The sequence below is a fragment of the Maylandia zebra genome, linkage group LG4 (genome assembly GCF_041146795.1).
Source record: "Maylandia zebra isolate NMK-2024a linkage group LG4, Mzebra_GT3a, whole genome shotgun sequence".
In the NCBI taxonomy this organism is placed as follows: domain Eukaryota; kingdom Metazoa; phylum Chordata; class Actinopteri; order Cichliformes; family Cichlidae; genus Maylandia; species Maylandia zebra.
In genome coordinates this window covers 31,983,099-32,007,673 of record NC_135170.1, presented here as the reverse complement: position 1 = coordinate 32,007,673, position 24,575 = coordinate 31,983,099, and the positions used below count along the sequence as shown (strand labels likewise).

Here is a 24,575-nt window from a genome sequence, read left to right as displayed (position 1 = left end):
CCAAGCCATTGGTTCAGATATGTGGATGACACCTGGGTGAAAATCAAATCTCAGGACGTACCACAATTCACGGATCACATTAACTTGGTGGACCGACACATCAGATTCATCAGGGAGGATATTAAAAATGGCAGGTTAGCCTTCTTAGACTGTGAGAGTTCCTTCAGTAATGGGGGACATCTAAAAGCTGACGTGTACCGTAAACCTACGCATACGGATCAGTATTTAAAGTTTGACTCTCATCATCCACTGGAGCATAAACTGGGTGTCATCAGAATGTTACAACACAGAACGAATACCATCCCCACTGACACAGTGGCCAGGGAGGCAGAAGAACAGCACATCAAGAAGGCCCTGAGTAAATGTGATTATCCCAGCTGGACTTTTGTCAAAGCTGGGAAGGCGCCAAAAGAAAGCTCCAGCTGATCCAGGAGAGAAGGACAACCGCTGCCTAAGCAAAAACTTGTAGTCATGCCGTATGTGTCAGGAGTATCGGAGCAGTTGAGACGCATTTTTTCTAAACACTGTGGCTTTTAAACCCCAAAACACGCTGGGCCAAAAACTGGTCCACCCCAAGGATCGGGTCCCCCGACACTAACAGAGTAACATAGTGTACGCTGTTAAGTGCAGGAGGATTGCCAGGATTTATACATCGGGGAAACCAAACAACCTCTGGTGAAGCGGATGGCACAACACAGAAGAGTGTGGGGATGAACAAAAGTATTTTACCAGCATAATATAATCTGCAGTATGATCATTGCTTTAACAATGTAACAGATAGCTTTAAGATGGCCTTAAGATGTTTATGCATACTGTTATCATATTAACCTTGTATTTCAGATGCAGTTATAATTATTTTATACACATTGCATATCTGTGCTTATTTTGAGTTGATGTTCGGTTCATTAAGGGTCTTAAGCTTCACTGGCGTGACTGTCCAGGTGATACATACTGAGGGAAACTAGAACATAGAAGAAACTGCAATACATGCTTACAAAACACTTATATCAGGTCATTTTTATTATCATTTATAAGTTCATATTTTTGTATTAAGCTTTTAGTAGAGGTTCTTGATTAAAACATTTATTTAGTAGATGACATATACATAGTTTCAGTTCGGTTATTACATATATGAGAGTGGCTTCTGTCTCTCTGTCTGGTGAGAGGTCAGGAGCTAGTCGGCGAGGTGAAGTAGGGTGCAATTGTGGTTAGCGCGCACACACACACACACACACACACACACACACACACACACACTCAGTTAGAGAGAATCATTTATAGGTGAAAGTTTAATCATGTTTTGCTTGGGGTTGCAAAAAGAGCAGTTTGTCGCAGAACTGCTGCTGATGTGTCAAGATGACAAGCGAGCATCCGGCAGTAACAGGATGTACCTGTCATGAAGATGACGACAACGTTCTTTTTAAACTGTGTTAAAAGTCATTGTGGTTTTGATCTGATCTATGTATAAAATGTATCTGTGACGTTGAAGGGGCGTCATTAAATTTAAGCCCAGGTGATATAAAATATCTGTTTATGCTTTGATTAAGTCGAAGATCAATTGCTGTCTGTGGTGATCTTCCCACGCGTGTATTAAAATCATCGTTTGCCTTCACCCGGCCGGATCAGTGTGGTTATTCTTCAATCACCTCTTGTACCCTTCCTCAATATTGAACCCTTAACATTTTGGAGGCTCGTCCGGTTATTGAGGAGGGAGAGTGAGTTAGAGGTTTGGACGGGGAAATCCAGGGTCCGAGGTGGTCAGACGGGCAGACTTGACCAGTGGTCAAAAGTGAGTGGACGCACGCCGGCGCATCATATCTAAAAAGGTAAGACACTACCTGTTGAATTATTTCCAAAGTGTGTCAAATTGGGCTGTGAAAATTAAGTCTACTCACTGAAATTACTGGTGGATGTCTGTTTTGATTTTGATTTTGATGAAAGTCTCTTGATAGTATTGAGGATATAAATGATTGAATGCGGTTGGACCGCTTAAGGATTTAATACGGTTGGACCGTGTAAAGCAGTTGAAATGCTGAGTGGATTTAGTTTAATAGGTAATTGGTGAAGTGTTTGTGACAGTAAAGTCTCAATTGAATATAAAGCCGGGCTTGGACATCAATAGAATTTTGTGATGCGTGATTTTATGGGGTGTTTTCAAAGTAATTAAAGTTTTTAGGACGGGAGCGGTGCTCCTAGGACTGCACCAAGTTCAGGGGTGGGAACCCCCTCCCTTTTTCAGACGTGGAAAAGGGTCCTCCGGCGTGAGGTTATCCCAGGTGGCACCTGCCAATGACTTGGGACCTTGGTTAGAAATAGCCACTGGTATCTACCAGTTTGTCGCCCGGGACGACGGGGTGCAGTGTTTGGACAGGTAGAAACCGGGTTTCGGGCGTGAAACCTTAACTTAAAACTTCGGGCCAGGACTCTGCAGTCTATTTACACCTACAGGCCAGTGGAGGATTTTTCCATGATGAGGATGTACACATCCTGGACAGGGAGGAATGCTGGTTTGAGTGCGGAGTCAAGGAGGCCATTTACGTGAAAAGGGAAAGACCACCTCTGAATCGAGGAGGGGGCCTAAGGGTACATCTTTCGCCATCTTACAATGCTGTGATTGCAGCCATTCCCCAACACGCTGATCAATGGCCATGAGTACCATTCACAGTGGTTGTTGATCAATGGTCATGAAGATTTGCATAATTATGATGAAGGAACTGACCTCACTCTACCTCATATACTAGCTTTATGCAGAGGTTAGAAAATCATCCTTGCTGCTTGTAAACTATCTGGGTGTATCTTGTTTTGCTGAATTCAGATGTCCAAGTCCATAAAAAATCAGTGACCATAGCATCACAAAACAAGTTATTATGAGATTGTAAGTAATGATTTTCTCTGTGTTGAACTGCTACACCCAATGCTGTGTTCCTCCACCTGCCAAATCCAACTTTAACCTCTGATCACTGTCCTATTTTTCTGCTGCAGAAGGTAAAAGTCGCTCCATAGGCTAATTGAGTTGTTTAAAACCAAACAGCAGACATGCTTAGAAACTCTCTGCTGAACATTTGAGTACATAGAGGCTCTACAGCCTGTTTGTCTCTCCTCACTAGCTTGTGGAAAAGAAAACAAATGCTTGAGTTACATTCATCAAGTGGCTATTAAAATGAATGAATAATGATCTTGGACTGTAGCTGCTGCAAACAAAGTGTTTAGCATCAGATTACCAGTCTGTCAGTGTTCACAGCTTCTTTTTGCTGCGCCCAAATGCCAAATTAAAACAAGATTGGAGCTTTGAAGACTTTCTTCTACTCATGCCTTTTGTTTGCTAATGCAGCTGCTTTTCTGTGACTATCAAAATCCCAGATGAAATCCATCACAGCCCTTTTCAGCATACCTTATGCTTGGTTTTATTTGAAGTTTGTACCATTTCAAAAAGCACTGGCAAACTGTAGAAAAAGAGTGTCAGAGCTCATGTGAGATCGTCCGTGACTAAAGATCAGTGTGTATTTGCTGCAAGCAACCAAACTGTCATCAGGTATGAACGCAGAAGGAAATTCCTACTAGGGTGACATCATTATCTCCATTACTGCTATGGAAACAGACGTGCCACTATCCTCCCCTGCTTGTATTCAAGGCAAAACAGTGTGAGAGTGAGGAGTGTAACAATGCTCAGTCTTATCATTTTCACGTTTTGCTATTGGCCAGCTTAAACATAAACATCAGGGTGAGGTAGTTTTCTTGGCTGGCGGCCATGAGCTGATGTAAGAATACATCTGACGCTGCAGAGGAGTCATCGAGATAAAGAGCAGCGTTTGACCTGGACACAGCTCTCTTGACATGGACACAAGACTTAAAAATGACTGTGTGTGTGTGTGTGTGTGTGCGCGCGCGTGTGTGTGTGTGTGTGTGTGTGTGTGTGAGAGTGTGTGTGTGTGTGTACATGTAATAACATCCACAGGGAGGACTGTGGGACTCCAGGGGGTGATGTCATAGTGATTCATAACACACACTAATGACTCTTTTTCTCTGTCTCACACAACACACACTTTCCATCCCACATCTAATAACGCTTCTTTTGTTTGTGTAACAGGTTCGGTTTTTATTTTAAAAAGACAGGGGATTTGAAAGGTCATACATTTACATGACAAAGAATGACACACAGCAACAGCACATATAGAGATACTATAATAGGCAAACCCAGCACGTTCCTCACTTTGGTAAAGATGCTCTCTGTGATAGTTACAATCTAATAACAGAAGATTAGATATTACAGACAGACAGAAAGACTAACTGTTCCCCAGGAGTTACCCAGAAGGAACAGTGTGACATGCTAAGAAATATTACTATTCCCCATGACATTTTCTCCTTTTCTAAAAGCAACTCGATGCTTTAATGACTTTAGTCCCATAGCAAAGATCATTGTGAACCATAATGACAGATAATAGGGCTCACCTGGATGTTGCACCTTTAACTAAAGGTGCAACATCAAAATTTTTAAATTATGAATGGACTTCATCTTTAAGCACTTTTCCTCTTTGATCTTCATGCACCTCATTTATGATTTTCGTGATAGAGTTGCTAAACTTTGAAAGGCCTTCTAACCAGGAGGGGACTCCGAGGTTCAGTGCAAAGGCGCTTTCACATCTAAACCTAATATTTTCGATTACTTGTGCTGCAGAGTTGAACAAATTTGAACTTAAAAATGAGGCAGGCAGCCAGCAGCAGGCAGGTGAGGTGAAAAAAGGCTTTCTTGGAAACAGATTTACTTCTTGTATGCAGGTTGGATCACATAGCTAGTTGGGCAGTTTTCTGTTCTCTCAATTGCTCTACAGATCTTTACATTTGTATCTGTTTGAAGTTGTGTATATTTATCTGCTAAAATGTTTCCTATAATGAACTTTCACCTCTGTACCATAGTCGGGTCTTTATCTTACAAAATAAAAAGGGGAATTTGTTGTGATTTGGCGATATATGATAAAGCTGAACTGAACCTCTCCCACAGTCTTATGGTGTTTTACATGAGGTGGCACATTGATGTGCAAGAGGTAACTGATAGTTGTGTGAAGTCATATGTATGATCCCTGCAATCCATGATTTCCATTCCAATCCATTACAGGTTTTTCTACATTGCGATGTTCTTTGCAGATACTTAATGCCCAAAGTGACAATGAAAACAGCTCGTGTTAACACTGGAAAATCTATCACAAGTAGAGGAATAAGCAGGTATAACAAACACAAATAGAAATGAAGTAGTCCTGAATAAACATAACGGGGTATTAAATAACCCCACTCAGACATTTTAGTTGCTAAAATAGCTCGGGCCCAGCCTTGCACAATGTCTTTTGTGAAAGCCCACAAGCCACTGGCTGACCCACTATCCCAAAATATGGCTTCTAATGACTGTAAAGCTGTCCTGTTTATATGCTGTGTGAGTGATAATGAATAACAAAGCGTAGGAATACAAAATTTAGGGAGTGTGTAAAAATAGAATGCAATGTATGCTAACAAGGCCCAGCTAGGAAGTTTTGTTGTTTATGTCAGCGTGTTATTAAATCTGTTTTTCAGCCTTCATCATATTTTGTAACAAGGCGTGAAAAATAAGTGTGTTTTATAATAACCTGCAGTTTAATATACCTGCTTGTTTTTAATGTAATACGTGTTAACAGACCTCTAACAGTTACTGGTTCAGTTTAGCAGGTACAATACTGGTGAAGAAATATTACACCATAAACTGTTTCTTAAACTGCAGTGTCATTCCAGCGCAGGGTGTTAAACTTGGACTGACTGATTGGGGTCAGTGGAAACAAACTAGTAGTGATCGTGTTGCCTTCACAAAGAGTATATGGCAACCCTGACTGCAAGCATTTCCCTCACTGATGCAGAGGCTGGGCAGAAAAGGACAAGCAATAAGAATTTCAAAATGATGAACAGCTGCAAATTGATAAACACATTTGAAGCAATATAAAAACATTTAGTTGTGTTTTTAGCCTTGTTGGAAATATTTGGTGTGTCTGTTTGTCTGCTGTAGCTGGTGCTGCTAAGGTCACATTGAGTGGATTTTAAGAGCATTTTCTCAGCTTGAGTAAGAGTGAACCAAAACTGTAAAGCTGTGAGCCCGAAAGAGTAAAACCAGCGAGGTGAAATATTAAGAGTTGCTTGAATATTCTCTGGATTCTCTTCTGGGTTTGCCACTGGGTTCAATCTCTTTCGCATACAAATAGTCAAGCAATAAATTCTTAATAGGAAAATAGTGATGAAAGCTGATTTAAGTCAACTCGGTATGAACTAAGACAGCATTGGACTTTGTGGGGTGTGAGTGGATGCTGGTGTGGGTAAAACAGCTTCACTGTTGGCTAACTGAGGGTTATACAGGATTCCTAATGACTTTCTGTTCCTTTAAACCACAAAAACAGAAGAGAAATACAGTCGACATGGCTTTCTGCATCTATTAGGCTGACTCCAACTGTACGGCTGCTTCGGAATAATTATAATCACAGTTTTAGCAACGCTTTCTTCATATATTGTGAGGCTTTGTGAGCATTTTAATTGCACGAGGCTTAAAAACAGCTTAAAGAAAATAGCAGTCCCACACACATTTTATTCAAGGGATAAGCCAAGGGATGGCAGGAGATGGCTGCTGTAGACTAGCCCTGTGGCCACCCCACATAACCAATAATGACACCTATTAAAGGGCTATGTACAAACATACTCATACATTCTCTGACCTGCAGTGATTTTCCATGCAGGAAAAATAAAAATCCATGTGACGATGGATGTAATGGTCTTAGCTTGGCCACCCCTTTAAAATGTTCTGGCTACACCACTGACTCCAGCACCAAATAACTGTGTACCGTTATACTCCAGCATGTTATTTCTTTCTTTACATTAAAGCATTGTTTATTTATATGGCTTCAATACAAGTGGTCTATGCATAGTGTGTATATTAAAACATATATCAAAAGTCCTTCAAGAGATTACAAACCTGGGCACTTTTAAAAATCTCTGTATGTCAAAATCTCCATCGTCTTGTGCTGACACGCTTCTTTGGCTAACAGCTACTTTATGTGGACTTTTACAGCACTGATTTTGTGTTTTTTAGATGTTTATATATTTACTCAGGCTGTCATGTGGTATTTGATATAACAAAGATCTTTCACATTCAGGTAACTACACCACCTCCACGTAGTTGGCTGGGTAAAGCCCCTCCCACCCATCATCCTTCTTCCCTCGACACCATCCTTGGTCATCCTCATCCTCGATCTTTAGAAACTCTTCACCTGGAGGGAGGAAGAGAAAATTAATTTCTGTATTTGTTTTTTAAAACTATTGCAACATTTTTTTAAACATCAATTCAATTCAATATTATTTATATATAACAGTCACCTCAAGGTGCTTTATATTGTAAGGTAGACCCTACAATAACACATACAGAGGAAAAACCCAAAAATCATATGACCCCATATGAGCACTTTGGCGACAGTGGGAAGGAAAAACTCCTTTTTTAACAGGAAGAAACCTCTGGCAGAACCAGGCTCAGGGAGGGGCGGCCGTCTTCTGCAAACAGTTGGGGTGAGCGAAGCCTTATAACCCTTATTTGTTTTGTCAGGCCAGCAACCATAAAAAAGAGCCTATAACAGTTTAAACATATATTTTATTTAACTGTAAAATCAATGATTCAAACCATTCTGCTTAGTAATTTCATGTAATAATAGTCGTAGTACATTTGAAATAAAGCTGCTTTCAGCAAGTAAGGCACCAAAGTGCAGTTTCTCTAACGGCCACTTGAGGCAGCCTTCAAAAGCTAATACCCAAAGATTCACCGATAAAGTTGCAATCGATACATAAATATGTTTCTAGCTTTATTTTCAAGCTGATATACTAAAGTTCAGAGAAGGCAAGATGGGTAAATAAGGGCAACTAATCAAAATGTACAAAAGCTATCAAATAATCTGGGAAAACTTAAAGAGTAACAAAAAAAAAAAAAAAAAAGAGGAAGACCCTTGGGATTGAGACACAGATGAAAAGAATCACTAAAGGAAAAAGTAAAAATAATGCAAGGCATGAAAGGAACACAGCCTTCAACATATAAAAAGAAAACAACCAAAAGACACACTAAAATCAGACCAGACCTGAAAAATGTGGTGCAGACACTAACAGAAAGATGAGATAGAGGAAGGAACTGCGAAGTATAACTGCAACGAATAGCAACCAAGACATGAAACAAAACAATGCTGAAACTCATTACCAGAATGATCGTGAACTAGAAACAGGAACCAAATAAGGCGCACTATACTAGGATAATAAAGATGTGAAACAGGAACCCAACAATAATCAAAAACTGTGAGAAAAAGAATCTAAAAACTTAAAATCAACTTAAAACATTGAGACCAAAATACGTCGGCACTGCTGGTCTCTGTATATTTCATATACTTTTGTATACTTGGATTGTTACCGGTTATTTTTTTTGATGTACAGTACAAATAAATGGCTTGACTCGACATTAATGTAGCAATGTGGCCTCTTTGAATGACAGCTTCAGGTCACTGAGAAAAGCTTTTCTGCTGTTGACCATATAGGATGCAAAAACCTAACAGAGGGTCAGTTCTGACTGGCTACCCCATTGGAATTGAAAGTTTGCGAGCCAATGAGTGTGCGGTTTCATACGACAGCTAATCCTCCACTTTGAAATATGGTATGGACTTAATTTTGTATTCAGTGTGAGCCAGAATGTGTGACTGAGCCCATACACTAGGCAGGAAAGTATTTATGTGAGCCCTGCTCCCTCTCCTCCAAATATGGTCCACATTCTAGCTCCAAAAACATGACTGCAGCCTTAAAGCCAAATCTGAGGCTTCAAAATATGAATATACAGAGACGCGGCTGAGTTCACAGTGACGTCATTCATCTTACAGTGTTTACCTGCTTTAAAGGACAGCTCATCTGTCTCCTGGCCGACGTAATCATACAGAGCTCTTACTTTCACTCCCCCGATCATCACGCTGTCAGTGGAAAAAAGAGAAGAAAGAGATTAATCTTTGATTGCTTCAAAAAAAGCTAGACAACATTAACAGTTCCCGTTCGGAATAATATCCTCACCTCTTCTCTATTGTTCCTGATTTTTCCACTTCTTTTTTCCCTTTTTTGCTTTTCTTTTCAGGTGTCCATTCCTGAAAAAACATTGGAATATAAGTAACTAAAATAAAGTGCACAGAGTTAAACTTAAAATGCTGGAAAATAAAGGGAAATACCTGGAAGTGAGGCCAGTCAGTTGGCATGCCCGGGCCGTGGGTGTTTTTCCACCAACGAAGGTCCTCTTGCTCATCGATGGCCATCAGTGTGTTGTGGAGCTCATTGTACACGGCCCGCACACTAAATGCCGAGAGATAAACACAAAAATCTCAAATTTGATTTTAATCTATGCTGATCCGTTCCTAAAATTTTGCTGGAAGAGATCATCTCTCCTCTAATAGTCCTACTTATCAAAAACAGTCGTGCTGTCTCGTGTGAATTTTGGATATTTTCCACAGCTCTTTTCTCACATTTAGCTTCAGAGAGGTTCACACTGCTGGAAATACCCTGTGTCCTTTAGGTATAGTATGTCTCATAGTACTTAATAAACACCATGCTATAAGAAACCCAATGATGTGGAATATATGTTACAAATTTTATGTGTACTCTGGATACTGATGATTATATAATTAAAAACATACTTAATTCACTTACACTGCAATCCGGGACACTTTAAGTTAAGTGTTCCCCCCAAATTAAGCAGATTAATAGTGTATATAATTTCTCTCCTCTCCCTGTGGCTTTGGCTCATTTTTATAAAGTAATTAAGTTGCCATCGTATCCAATATTTCCTTTATCAGAGTAGAAGAGAGTCGGTGATGTGCTAATATGTAGTGGTATAGCTTTTAATTAGAGGTAAATTAAGTCAAATTATTGATTTCAACATACTTAACTCTAAAGACAGCCCGACACAAGCTGCAGGGTTCACACATAAGACGAATCTGTGCTACTTGTTTAATCAAATACATCAATCCTCTAATCAGCAGCGGCAGCAGCACCTTTTCTCAACACCGCACACGTACAAAGCACCGTGCTTCACCTCTCATTGTTGGTAATGTCCAGGTGTTTGTGGATGGAGAGGAAAGCCTGTTTGAGAAATACAATCCTCTTGCGCTCCTCCTCCTGTGATTGGTCAAAGACGGACTCCATCTCCTCCATGTAGCGAGGAGCATAGTTGTTCACCTCCTCCAGGACCTTCTCGTAGCGGGCACGGACCTGAAAGTATTTCAAACCAAATTGGCAAATAAAACTTGAGCGGTGGAAATCTAACTGTCAAAAAAGCAAAACAAAAATTGTATTAAATGTGTGTCGAATGTCTTACACAAAACATTTCATCCCACTAAAAACATGCGAAACAAAGAACTTCAACAACAGTCTTCTAAGAAAAAACTTTGATAAACTGAAGCTAGCTCGCCAAGATAAACAAAACCATTTCAAAATGATTTCACCAGGTTCAGTCAGGTGATTAACTGATATAAAAATATTAACAAAGCAAAAAATTGCAACATTTAACCTCCCATAGACTATGCAGTCACAACTGGTAATGAATTTTAACTTGATATAACGCTTCACCCCAGTGCTGACATCACAGGTTTCCTGTGAAGTAGACATTATTACAGTACAACAGCAGAAACCACGTCATAAACTTGTGAGAGGATATGAAGATGACTGATTTAAACCACACGAAACATTTCCAGCACTCTTGCACTCCTTGGTCGCTCCACTCTGTCCCGTTTGTATAATTTGACTGTTTTCTGCGCTACTCTGGAGACTAACTATGCTGCTGATTGGTGCCGGCACCTGTCCGTCATCCTGCCTTCCTCAATTGTTTGCTCCTTCTGTGTTTTACCTGCTGCCACTTTGATTCATCTGGCGCCGTACTCCAACCGCAGCGGGGCTAATTATTGCAGCTGCTTTAAAAGGGGCTGTCAGGCCAGGGAGCAGTCTTTTCCATGTTTGGAATGGTCACTTGTACTTTGGTCACGTAATTTATAGTGAAGGGTTTACGCCTGCTAGGTTCTGATTCATCAACCTGCTTGTTTTGCTCTCCACTTGGGGGATTTGTAAATTAGGAAAGGTAACAGTACTTCTACTTATTGTTCACCACACAGTTAGATTCCTTTTATTAGAAATACTAGTAATAAGGGTCTTTCTTTTCTCTCTAACGTTTGCTTTGGACAGGCTAGTAAGACGTGTAATTAATTTCTTTGCTTTTGATAACTAGAATACAGATATTACATACTTAGCATGTGGAGTTGCATCCACATGCCCTCTGATTTATTAGTTTAAAACCATAAAGGAACACAATAACCTACTTAACAGTCACTAAACCTTTTCCCTGTGGTTTATTAATGTCACTCCCCTTTCTCCTGGTAAACCAGGATTGTAACAGGCACCCTTCCACCGAGCATCAGTGGTAAGGTACGGATCTACTCATGTTCCAAAGTGAGATTCCTTAACTCATCATTCATGCTTCACCTGTTTTAATTAATTAATAATTATGCAATAGTATTTTTTTTTAATGCTCCGTGGCCAGAAACTCCACAGTGCACGTAAGACAAAACTTACAGAAAGTTCAAGAAAACAAAATTAAAAAAATAAGGAAAAAAATAAGAAAGCAGTGACATGTGGTGTGCACCTTCTCGGCCTCCTGTTGAGCCACTTCTCTCTCCTCCTGGATCTTCTTCTGTTTGTCTATGGAGACGTCCGGGTTTCCCTGAGCGTGTGCCTCTCGCTCTCTGGCTACCTGCTCTTTACGGCTCACTTTATGGTATGCTCTTCTTGCTTTATCCAGCTGTGGATGCAAACCAAAGCACAGACTGACTATATGGAGTCAATGCACAATAGATAGGGATAGAAATACACCGATTACACTAACACCAATTCACTTACAGGCACTTCAGAGGCACTTAAGCTAAGATGCACCTGACTCTGAAAAGCACATTACTGAATAAATTCATTTTGAAATAGCAGTGCATTAGCTTCCTGTTTTCTAAATATAGTATTTGAATTGAGGCCATTTACTTAATGAGAAACCATCTGCGATGCCACAGTCACTTCTAGTATATATGAAAAATTGATCCCCTAAGGGCTCGTCTTTTGAGGCAAAATTATATTTTTGATGCATGTCCCTTGCTGCTCTCATTTCACTGTAAGGTACAGATTCAAGTGGCTCATTGCATCAGAACACAAACACTCTTGAGAACTGGGTTTCTGGCACTGGCACAAAATAAGGCTTGGGAATGTCACAGAGAAAAGGCTCCCAGAAGCGAACATTAAAATGTCATGATGACCAGAGCTGTCTGGAGTGGAGCTGTGAAGCCATGGACTGTATATAAAAGATGTATTGATGCCCTCTAGTGGTTACAGAGACTTTACATGGACTCCACTAGCACTAAGTTAGACTCCAGAGTAAACCTCCAGAGAAGCTAAGCAAAATGAAGTTAAGCAGGAAGTAGCAAAAACTGTAGTTCCTCTGGTGACCACTTGAGGCTGGCTTCACGAGAGTGAGTGAATCTCCACAGACTTCCATGGTAAAATGTTCAACTAGTGTGTGTTGCACCTGGGTAGTTTATCAGTTTATGAATGCAACTTGCGAACCAAACATGCTAGCATTCACTGATTACTTAGCATCCTTTTACTCATATAAAGTGCAACAACAACATGGCAGCTGACATTATGGCTTCAAAATGCAGAGTTCAAAACCAATGTGTAATCTCAAGATGGCTACATCCTCATTTTATATATTATCAACAGTTACACTGCTAATAAAACATGTGCGTAGCCTCTCAGGTCTGATAAATGAAGCTAATGTGGTTGCTAAATCTTTAGAAATCTAAAACAAAAACACATGACTTCAACCTCTCTGATCACTTTGGGGTTTTAACCACTAGAAAAACTAAATTAAATTGAAAAAAAAATATTAGCTACGTTTTTCTTTAGGAACAGGTGTATTGCTGCTGGAGCGCGAGAACTACACTCCACTTTTATCTCTCAAAATCAGGAAGGAAAATATTGCATCGGTGAAGCTTATTTCATTAAAGATTTCATTAAATGAGAAATAATTTCAAAATGGTAAATGAACTGGTTCTTATATAGCGCTTTTCTACTCTTCTGAGCACTCAAAGCGCTTCACACAACTTGTGCATTCACCCATTCACACCAGCACATTTTTCTAGATGCTTTCTAAGTAACATTCATACACATTCGCACTCCGATGGATGCTTCGGAGAGCAACGTGGGGTTAGTATCTTGCCCAAGGATATTTGGCATGCAGACAAGGAGCAGCCTACGATCGAACCACCGACCTTCTGGTTAGTGGCTGATCGGCTCTGCCACCTGAGCTACAGCCAAATGGTCAAAATGTTGATTAAGTAAAAATGTGAGTGAGTGAGTAAGATGGTAGCGGTCTTCAAAAGCCTCCAGGCTGCAAGTTTATTGTTAATTTACATATCAGTAAAAACAAATTCTTTATTTTTTAAGACTGAATTTGGGAAGAGCTTAATTAAATGTAAAATAATACTGTACGTTTTGAAACTGCTTCTAAAACAAAGTGCTCAAAGAGGCAAAAAGCATGTGTGCAGAAAAAAGAAAAATAAGAACATATTGTTCAAAGATTATCCCAATCAAAGCAGTGTGACAAATAACAGCTGCCACAAGCGCCAAGACAAACTGTACTTTAGTGGCTGCCTCAGTATGTAATTTATTGCTTCACAACATACTAAACTAACTTTAACGTGGCATTTTATATCTTTGTACACAGCTCAGTGACTGAGATCAGACAAAAGCTTTTAATTAATATGACGATGTGTAACTACCATAAACAAATCTGGAAAAAAAATCTGACCTTTTTAAGTCGTTTGGCCCACGGCTTCTGAGCACGTGCAAACCCCGTCTCAATGTCGTGGGACTCCTTGAAACCCCCAAATAACTTCTTGTGGAAGGTGTCCTTCTGCCAGGTCCTGACCCGGTCCCCATCCTCCGACACCAGGGAGCGACAGATGGTGGCATGTAGGGCGGCAAGCCTGTCGGCGGAGGACAGAAAACACTGCCAAGCCTTCATAAGAGAGCCATATAGAGGACCTGAGGGAGGGAGGAGGAGAAGAAGATGACACACCATTAAAATTACTGTTGTATTTCAGTAATAATTGGGACATGATTTAGAAATAAGATCATTTCCACGTTCATTATGTGTTGCGGTTACTGATCTTACTAGAGTCCACCACCGGCTTCCACTTGTTGCTCCATTCACTGAGCTGCTGGGCGTACTGCCTCTCCACGCGCGCTCTCTCTTGGAAACATGCCACTATGTCATTACAGGCCTGGAAAGCATCTTCTGTTCGCTTCGCAGTGCGCTGATAGTTCCCAGGCTGCCAGGACACAAAGAGAGAGGAAGATTTGCTTTCCACATCATAAACACATGAAGTGGATGGAAGGTTAAATTGATTTGATGCTTTAAACTCTAAGTCTTTTAATTTTTTGGCTTTAAAAAGTTAGAAGTTAACAAAAAATGTTCCAGTGTTCAGTGATTCAGTTTCTTTTCTTTAGTTTTATTATTTCAGTGCCAGAGAATCCAAAACGGTACATTTGTTCGGTGTATTCTTGGAAATATGGAGACCCAAAACTGAATAACACAAACAAAAAGATTACTCCAACTGGTATTACAAGCACACTGCTACTGTTGCTTGTTACTACTACTGCTTCTAATTTGTAATACTAGTAACATATTAAAAATAGACTAATATTATAAGTAGAAATATTAGGGCAAATATTCGCTGCCTGAAGCTTCGTTTTTTATAGTAACTCAGTTTTGTTGTTTAGATTACTCAAAGCAGACCTATTATGGTCATTTCCAGCGCCATGTTTTTAATCTCGGGCTCTACTAGAGTAGCTTAGTATGTGTCACAGTTTAAAATAATCCTTATTTAACCTATGATGGATCTTGGTGCAGACCCTCAGTTAATCTTGTGTCCACCCCCTTTCCTTTAACCTAGCCGTCTTCTGATTGGCTGCCCCTCGTAAACAGAAGGTTTGAACAGCAAGTCATTTTGTCCTCAAGAAAAGGGAATTCAAATCTTCGTCTAAATTGTAAATAAATTTGCCACATATTTTAAGGGTAACTGTTTAACTACATTTAGTACAGTTTAAACCCTCAAACCCTTGAATGGAGCCATGGATCCTGCATGTTCAAACCTTACTGCACACTACTAACATATCAGAAGCTATTTTCCTGGCAACAACTAATAATCTATACTCAAAATGAGATTTGATTGCAATACTGTGGAAGCTCATTGAGAGAGAGGTGAGAAGATTGAGCCCTCTCTTAACTGTTCCCTTAATATATGACTGCTCTCAGGAACTGCAAACAAAGCTTGGCTTTGTTTAAAGCCATGCTTTAAACAAAGCCTCCAACACATCTAAAGCTCATCAAAAGCTCACTAATTACATTTTGTGTTTAAAACAATGATTTGTTTTAATGGTTTTGTGCCAGAATATTTGTTAGCCAGAAACTGTAACTTTCTGGAGGTTTGCTGTCAGTTGCTTCAGCTTTCTGCAATGCTAAGCAGACTCCAGCTGCACACATTCACTCTACATATGTATAGTAAATATATATAGTATTGATTTCATTTACTTGTGTGTGTTTCTCTAAATGATCCTCTAAATCATTGTCATAATGACGTCTTACTAAGTTCCACTGAATAATGCACAGTACCACAGCTAAATGAAATACACCCATTACCGTCTTCCTGTTAATCGTGTTGTGCAGACGTTGGCTGCAGTTAAATCTGGGGTACAGCAGAGGGTGCTACCAAGGATAAGAGTGAATTGAGCTAAACAGCTAAAATAATTATTTCCACATGCTTCTTAATAAAATACCAACATGAAAAGAAAACTGAATTTTATTTTACTTTTCACAAATAATGTATGGAAAACTGTCTGACCAGATGATGACTGCTACATGAGACTCTTGCTGCTGTTTAATGCATGAAATCAAAATGTTGGATTCAGTAAGTGAAAGCATCCCCTATGAAACTGAAAGTCCACATAAGCGTGATTTCTTGAATGTTTAGTATTCCTTTGTTTTGTAGTACAAAAGACAAAAATATTAAGGTAGAAATGCTACCCTTCCATCATAGTCCTTCCATAGCTGTGACGCTGCAGCAGCAATGTAAGGCTAATCCTCCCACGTGCCACGAGTGACACTTCACTGGCACTGAGTTTCCGCTGGTAGCACAAATGCCGGCCACAGTGTGAGGCGCGGTCGAAGCCCGTCCATAAAAAGCCAGACAGAGTGAGGACAAGAGAGCAGCAGAGGCAGGGCCCTAAATGTAATAACATCTCTGAAGCAAGTGTGTTGTTTGTGGATGTGGAATTTGGAAATCTCTGCAATTTTCCTGGCAGCTGTCATCAGCTCCTTCTCAGCACTGACTCCTACTCTCTTTTTCACTTTCTGTCAGACTCTATCTGGTTGTCACTGACACATTTAGACAGCTGCTTCAGTGTGATTGTTCGCCATGCTGTTTTAAATTACTTGAGGCAATATAGTTGATGTAAATACCACAAAAAAAAAAAGACATGAGTGAACAAGACGTCCCTAAAGCCAATGTTTTACCTGTCAAACACACATGTAACTAATAACCTCAATATTGGGGCTCTGGTTACGGGTTTTGTACGTGTTGGATCACAGACATGGCTTACTTGGATAACTCCAAGAGACTATAGTAAAACTGTCTGCGTGCTTTCAGTGCGTCATATACTTTTGGATACTGTAACACAGAATACGCTTCTTTACTTATTTTCTTTGGCAAATTCAGTGTAAGATGATAAGCCTCTAGAGTTACAACAACAGCCTTTTCTTGCAATGTCCAAAGTCTGTAATGGGACTCTTAATTAGTAGTTAATTAAATGCAGGGACAACAGAAAGGTCAGTTGTTGTTTGTGAAAAGTAGTGCTAGCAGCAAACATTAAACAAATATGCAGTTTTGTGCTTCAGGTAACTAAAGCAATCAACCGATGCATCTTTATTATAATGTGACATTTTTCTTAACTCATATTTTTCATATATCATACATATATCTCTTTTTCATTCTAATTGCAAATGATTTGTTTACTAATCCTGCATTTTAATGTTTCTGTTCAAGTGTAGTTTAGAGTGCTTTAAAGAGTGCTGCACATAGAAGGACAAAGACCCTGAATGTAAAAGTTTTTCATTGTCTGTATTAACACCCTTCAAAAAAAGCAATCAGAGCCCTCAGTGTGCCTTTAATGAAACACTGTAGTTTTAAATGCTTTAATCACGAGGAGTGTTTCACACAAGCGCCCTCCTCCTTCCTCCTCTATCCTTCCTTTCTTTTTGCCTCTGTTGTGGTTTGCACTGACTTTCCTCACTCGTCTGCGAATTAAGCAGAAACAGCTGAGGAATCCAGTTTGAGGCCAGCGGCAACGCTGCAGAGACCCAGTTGGCCAATAACCGAGGCAGATGCAAATCCGCTACTAGAGAATCAGTCCAAGCAACAAAAGCAGTATCGAAGGAAATGACTAAAGACTTCTGCTGAAAAAAAATTACCTCTCATATAAATAAATGATCGCATTCAAACTGTTAAAAGCCTGGCGAGTTTTCATTATAGAACTGCATTAGTCTTAAATGTAGATGAATGGATGGGATGATGAAATTGACATGTTCCAGATTTTATGTTTCACAACCTGCATATGTGTGTCAAGTTAAAGTATTAGCTGGTAGTAGTGTAGCAGTACCACAGTAGATGCTGCTCTGATGCTTCGTAGCTGTGATAAAGTTTTAAAGTAAATGTATAATAAGTAAAAGGTAGTGAAAGCAATGGCAGTAAAACTATTAATAAAAGATGAAATGGCATAAAAGAAACATTTCCAGACTATACTCCAAAGTGACTTTACCGCAACTCAAGCAAAGAGCAGATGACAGATTCAGGGAAAGCGAGTCAAAAATGTTTGTTCTAGAAAGGAAAAGAAAGTCTGTTACAAATCAAACTCTTAAATCTTTAGTTTTCTACTTGAAAACAAGTGAAAATGTGTTTGAAATATGTGATAATCGCATTTTTACTTTAGTAGCAGACATGCAGGTGTCACAGAATGCCCTTATTTAATATAACAAAGCATATAATAGCATATATAATCCCTTTATATAACTGTGGCATTAATGTTTTAAAAGGGACATGCACTGGGTCCAGAGACTGTTATCACTATGTATAAAGTTGAGGTGGCTTTGCCAATGCAAAACCGAAATGCTGAAGTTTGCAGTATAATGACAGGCAGGCAGCCTTTGAGCACGGCGGCAGGATGACACAGACGGGAACTGGCCTGGAAACACATCCAGCACAACAGGAGGCTTCCAAATTACAGGAGGGGAGAGATGAAAGTGGGGCAGCCAATTGAGGCCAATAGCAGACAAAGCCAATATTAAAGCGGCAGCACACTCAAATTAGACAGTCAGGCACTCTGAAATGTTTACAGCCTTAAAATATGGTGGCAAAACTGGGCTATGACTGGTAAACAGAGTGTACGGTAGTTCACAGAGATGGGTATATGGCCGATATGCTGTGTGTACATTTAGGCTTCGGTGAGAGAGATAATGCTTAGGATTTATCTTTTATGTTTGTGGAAACAGGTCTGTTCTACAGACTGTTTATTTTTCTCATTCTGTCTATGTTGGTGCTGTGAAATAAAAGCCACTTTTGTATTGTATATAAAAATGCAGCAGAAGGTCTAAACTTGATCCCTGTTTTCCTTTTGTGCTGCAGATTTTATTCTGTACCTCTCTGATGTCTCTGTTTAGTGTGAAGCTGCAGCCTGTTAAATGAGCTCGGCACTTAGCCTGCAGCCTCGTTATCACTGCACCAGGTAAAGAAACGATCTGGGACTGGGACACATCCATCATTAATATATCAGCGTGTCCTAAGCGTACTGTTGTTTTCTTATGGATTAAATAAACATGTTAATTAGCGACATCTGGAGATGCTGGTGGAATAAGTGCAACAATGTAATATAACCAAGAACTTTTTAGACTTCTTCTTGATACAGTTTGCACTGAATGGATCCCGATGGACGTGTAGCCCATTTTGGAGAGGAGGTTTTGAAACAGAAAATATAGTTACATTTTTAGATGATTTTTTAACTTAATATCTTTCTTTCTTAAGATTTCATTTTGACAGTTTTGCAGGGAAGCGTAGAAAGGAAAGAGGAGGAGAGAGAGTGGACTCAAACTCAGGCTTCTGCACTTCAGACATAAGGTAGAGACACCTGCTTAACTGCACCAGCCAAACCAGAACCCTAAGTAAGGCCTTTCTGTCAGTACTAGGAACACTGAGGCACCATGAGATACTTTACAGCACTCGTCAATTTATATTTATTCATCAAGCAGCAGCAGACCCCCTGATAGCAGTCACCTTCAATCACCACAGCCAGCTGCTTTGTGTATACATGTGGAAGTTTCTGCTATGGCTTGACTTCTAACATCTGTTTTAGTTGTCATTTGGAAATGTGTGCTTAAGAAAGTGTGACACGTCCAAAGACAGAAAAAAAATGGAGAAAGCTTCAAGGTCTGAAAAGTGAAGCCAGCTTGAAAGTGCGTAAACCTGATTTCTTTTTTCATGTGCACCAGGGGGTGATACCTGTGGCTACAGAAAGACCTCGTGTCCCATATAATTCAATGGCAAGACAGTCCTCGGAGCTGATCTCTGTAAACACTTTTCTGATAAGTTTATGGGCTCAGTCAGCGATTTCAGCCCGTACTGAATAAAACATTAAATCCATTTTGTTTTAGAAAGGAGGATAATCCAGGATACGCCCGTCTCATCTTTGTGGTCCTGATGTAAATTCTTCACAAACAAATTAAGATGTATTAGCAGAATGCAAGCATTTCAGGTTTCTTTTTTTTTCCTCTACAAGGAGCTGCATAGAATTATTTCAGCTGTATTTTCATTTGCTACATACGGGCTGTCACTGCTGCTCCTGAGACTGAATTTCGGCCAGTTATGTTCCACAATGGGATCAACAGGAAGTGAAATGGCTCCCATAGTTCTAAGGCTAGCTGGTGGCAAGATATTAAGTATATATATCAAACTATTCTGTTAAGTCTCATGCAAAAAAAGAGCACAAAAAAAACAAAGAAAATAACTTTCTGTGAAAGCATTAAGTTTTTATAGGAAAAAAACATTTTTTATTTGGTCCCCAGACTCAGTCCAGACAAACACATAGAATAAGTCAATGAGCCAAAAGCCTTCAGCGAGAGCTGTGTTAAATCCTTGCGAGGCGGTTCGGAGAGTAACTATTCATACTTAAAAATGAAAACACAGCCTTGTTTAAAAAGTTGTGTTGCCTGAACGACAAAACTCTGGACTGTTTTGGCTGCATGTTCGCTCAGACTTGAGATACGGGGGGGAGCTATCTTGTGTAGTATATCTCCCTGTCCCATCATAAGGTATAAACATGTAAACACACAAAGCCAGAGCCCCGCACACACACACACACTGAGTACACATACCATCCAGAAGCTGCGATTGTAGGCATCTTCAAGGCTGTTTTCTGATGGCAAGGTCGACATCCTGTTTTCTGAGAAAGTAAAGAATATCTGATTAGTTTGGACTATATTTTCTATCATGCTGCCTTTCACTGTGATCTTTATGTAGCTGCCATTATCACCTTTCATTTATTGGCTTTAGATTGTTGCAGCTTCAGTATTTGGGACAAATGTTTGAAATAAGGGACACGTTTAGCCAAAATTATTTTCAGGTACAAAATGTAGATACTTCATAAAATTTAATACTTGAGTTCTTGTTTTATCAGACATGCCCCACAGACCTGACATCACTAACACCACTGTTATAATGGTTACACGATAAACTACTGGATAAAACAGGGATTTTACTTTTATAAATTTAAGCTGCAAATATTAATTTAAGCTAATTACCAGTCCACTCTGTTATTTTAAATTTAGTTATTTTTACATATTCACTGTTTTCAAGTCTTTATCTTTTACTTTTATGTATCTATTTAACAATTTCCTTGGTTACTTTTGATGGACTGTTTCTCTGTCTACTGCATTTAGCTATCCCTTTCTCCTTGTTGTGTTTTTCAGTGCTCTTAGTGATAGCTCAGTGGGTGGAGATAACTCTAAATTAAATCAGCCCTTTTATATAATAATGTATTTGATCAAATTACCACTTCCCATAAATCCCTTGGCACCAACATGATTCACCACTGGCACAAGTGCTCCGGGTTGGAAATCAATTCTCTCCTGCTATTTTAGGCTCCATGACATGAAGGCATTTCATATCTGTTCAGATAAATAACTAGTTCAACACATGTCAGGACCCATGTGAGACTATACAGCAGGTGTAACACAGTGACTGAATCAAATATGGAGGCTTTGTACGCCCATCTAAGCGTTGGAAGTTGACGTGCACGTTAAATAGGACCGGGATAGTGCAGAAGCTCTGACAACACCAGCAGACATGGACTGTCCTCTCCCAGCATTCCCAGCTTCTGAAACATGAGCTATCCAAAAATAAACAGGGGCTAAGGGTCGGCACATCCTATCACACACTCATTTTCTTCCCATGCTAGTCGCGCTTTGCTCATTTAATATTGACCCATAAACATCACACTTTCTTTGAACGTAATCATGCTCTTAGCTGAGTGTTACTTTATGTTCATGTGGTTCTACCTCAAAAAAAAGAGAAAGTTTTCCAGTTAAATATTTAAGCACACAGCAGCTTTGCTTCAAATCCTCGAAGCACCCAAAAGCTGAACTCCACCCTGACAGAGCCTTCGTGACTGGCCTGTTTTTCCTGCCTGCAGACATCTCCCCTCATGGCTCCGTTATGCTCACAATTAGATTCAATGATCTTCCCTCAACATCCTGCTGTTCACGGGGCATCACATGCTCCGCTAAGAGAATAATGTCCTGCCTCTTCCTGGCCTCAATCTGCCTCAGTTTGCTTCATCACCACCACTGAGGACTTGTAAATTACGCAACCCAGATCTCTGCAAGAGGTCATGAAAATAAAGAATACCCTCTCTTTTAACCCGTTTGACCCTGACTTCCTTTCCCTCTTGCTTTCTGGCTTTCCTCATTGTATGACCAAGTTTCCAGATAAAATATGGGAGTGGGGTAGCTCCCGTCATGATATTAATTAATGTGACTACACGGTTTACTACAAACGGTATACTTTTTACTATGTTTTAGAGTTGCAACCACACTACTTGTGTCTGTGTAATAGCAGATTTATGTATAAATCCCTTATAAGCTGGTAGGAAAGTAAAATCTTTAACCTCCATTCTGGGTTAGCTGTGACTGACTTGTATGTCTCTCCTCAGGTTTATCAGCATTATGCTTCAGTTTATGTGTTTAAAAAAAAAAGAAAAGAAAAGTATGCCGTGCAACTCTGTATCTACTGGGAATGTTTTGTTAGTGACATACGCCTTTCAACAGTGATTTCATAACTCCTTAAATCGATTTTGAGATCCTCTAAAAATGTGGGACTGGCCTAAAGATTTAAAAACCTCCAGAAATATTTATATAAAGATGAAATAAAGTGATCCCTAGTGTCATTTCCAGTTAGCTCACTGTGACGTCTGTGGTATTAGTGAGGCATACCCCATTACTTCTTACTTTCTGACTAAGTCACAAACTATGCATCACGTGGTTGCTTTTTCACACAAAAAATATACTACTACTTACCGCCTACAAGCACAAATCTATATCCACCATGAATCCTCCAGACTTTGTATAATATATGTGCATGTCAGATATAAAATCACCCCCCCCCCCCCAGATTCTAAAAGGTTCGCGATTGATTATCAGTATCTTGCATTAACTCAGACTTCATGGATCTAAAACTCCAACTTCTTCACTTGAAAACCCAACCAGCTGAACCCAGAGCCCGCCCGTTCAAGTCCATCTGGAGCTTTGATCCAACCAAACTCTCTCACCCCTGTATGCTGAACGCACTTTTGCACACACACTCACTCCTCCCTCTGTCCCCGTTTCATCTGTCATGCATAACTCAACACACACGCATTGCATAGAGGAAATATATAGCAACAACTGAACACAGAGCAGAGATAGGAGCGCCGTCACTCCATCTGATCTCACTGAAATGCATCCATTCAGCCATGGCAGGCTAATAGTTTCCTTACCTCTGAACGCTGGGGCCCCTCTCTCATTCACCCCCTGCTCTCTTCTTTTGTTTGCCTAGTTAAAACAGTTTTTTCTTCCCGTCTCCAGTCTGTGTGGAGTCTCTCAGGCTCTTTCCCTCTCTGTCTAGTCTTCTTTATGCTCTTCCTCACTCTCTCCAACTTTGATTTTTCCACCCCTGTTGGACAGTGTTGCTCCTGCTCTTCCCCTTTCTTTGGCCCACTGTTTGTGTCAGATGAGTTGGCTTTTTTCCCCCCTCCCTTCCTCCTTCTCCTCTTGCCTCCCTCCCTCAACGTCTCTCACTCTCTCTCTCCTCCTCTCTCAGTAAAACAGCTACAGGAAGCGTATTCCTCTTGTTCTTCGTCAAATATCTACTTTGTCTTTTTCCCTTTCATTTGGTCACTTTACCTCCCTCACACCACTGTTAATGAAGTGTGGCAGAACATTGGTTTGAGGTGTTTCTTTGTGTCTGTGTGTGTGCATCTCTAAGTGAGTCAGACAATAGCTGAGTCACCCAACCAAAGTTTATGTTTGGCATGTGTGTTTGGGAGTTAATAACCCTAGTAACCACCTTTTAGAGTTTTAAAAAGAAATACAAAGCAGCATGGCCAGATAAGGAAACTCCATCTCTCTGCGCTTGCCTTTAACCCCCTTTTTGCTCCCCACTATTTTCCCTTGGGATCATTTGGTAGGCCTGCTTCCACAGCTGGAGGATACATCCGGTGTGTGAGTGTGCATATGTGCATGTTTATGTGTTAAAGGCAGAGCTGTTTGAGTGCAAAGCCCTCTAACGAAAACTTGCCCGCACTCACATATGCTGCTTTTGGTGACATAAAGCCCCGTGCAGTGCTGAACTCATGAAACTTCTCCTTGCCAGAACATGCCATGTAAATAACTAGACAGCTGTACATTGCAGTGCTTACACACAGCTGCAACCTGCTGTTAGGAGACAGTAATCCTATGCTGGGAGTACTATAATCAAATGTGGAAGCATAGGAGACAGATATCATGACAACACCGTGAGATCCTGTCATTAAAATGATAATAGACATAAATGTCAACACCTGATGTCAGATCCCACTCAAACAGTACAATTGTATTCACCATGTACACTTCATATGTTTAACCCTCAAAAAGCCAAGATGTTTTAGTGATTAAAAGGACCCAGTGTGTTAAAGTTTTGTGTTTATCATGTGCTGTTTCCCTTGTGCAAGATGTATTGCACATATCTGCAACATGGAGTTAAAAAAAAACAAAAAACAAAAAAAACTGAAACACTAAATCACATTTATTTAGGAATCCTTGTCTCTTCTTCTTACAAAGCAAATTTTCTTGT

General features: G+C 40.0%; 1 protein-coding gene across 2 annotated transcripts; it reads right to left on the bottom strand.

Moving 5' to 3' along the window:
- Positions 1 to 4,075: 4,075 nt before the first annotated feature.
- si:ch211-51c14.1 (protein kinase C and casein kinase substrate in neurons protein 3) lies at positions 4,076 to 23,485 on the bottom strand. 2 transcript variants are annotated; one of them, XM_004552477.5, is made up of 10 exons: positions 23,242 to 23,485; positions 20,585 to 20,652; positions 14,279 to 14,435; positions 13,913 to 14,148; positions 11,705 to 11,860; positions 10,106 to 10,281; positions 9,246 to 9,366; positions 9,094 to 9,164; positions 8,917 to 8,996; positions 4,076 to 7,274 (listed from the first exon to the last, which is right to left on the bottom strand). In XM_004552477.5, the coding sequence occupies exons 2-10, from the start codon at positions 20,642 to 20,644 to the stop codon at positions 7,165 to 7,167; spliced, it is 1,167 nt and encodes a 388-aa protein (XP_004552534.1). In that variant the 5' UTR covers positions 20,645 to 20,652; positions 23,242 to 23,485; the 3' UTR covers positions 4,076 to 7,164. The 2 variants fall into 2 exon arrangements, with proteins under 2 accessions (XP_004552534.1, XP_004552535.1); XM_004552478.4 differs by lacking the exon at positions 23,242 to 23,485 and adding an exon at positions 22,784 to 22,871.
- Positions 23,486 to 24,575: the final 1,090 nt, after the last annotated feature.

Bases quoted from the DNA above. Each gene is read 5' to 3' on its own strand.
- si:ch211-51c14.1 (XM_004552477.5), bottom strand. From the start codon at position 20,644: ATGTCGACCTTGCCATCAGAAAACAGCCTTGAAGATGCCTACAATCGC. The intron at 14,436-20,584 runs GTATGTGTACTC...GTGTCCTGGCAG, and splicing joins ACAATCGCAGCTTCTGGATG to CCTGGGAACTATCAGCGCAC. The intron at 14,149-14,278 runs GTAAGATCAGTA...TCCCTCCCTCAG, and splicing joins GAAGCCGGTGGTGGACTCTA to GTCCTCTATATGGCTCTCTT.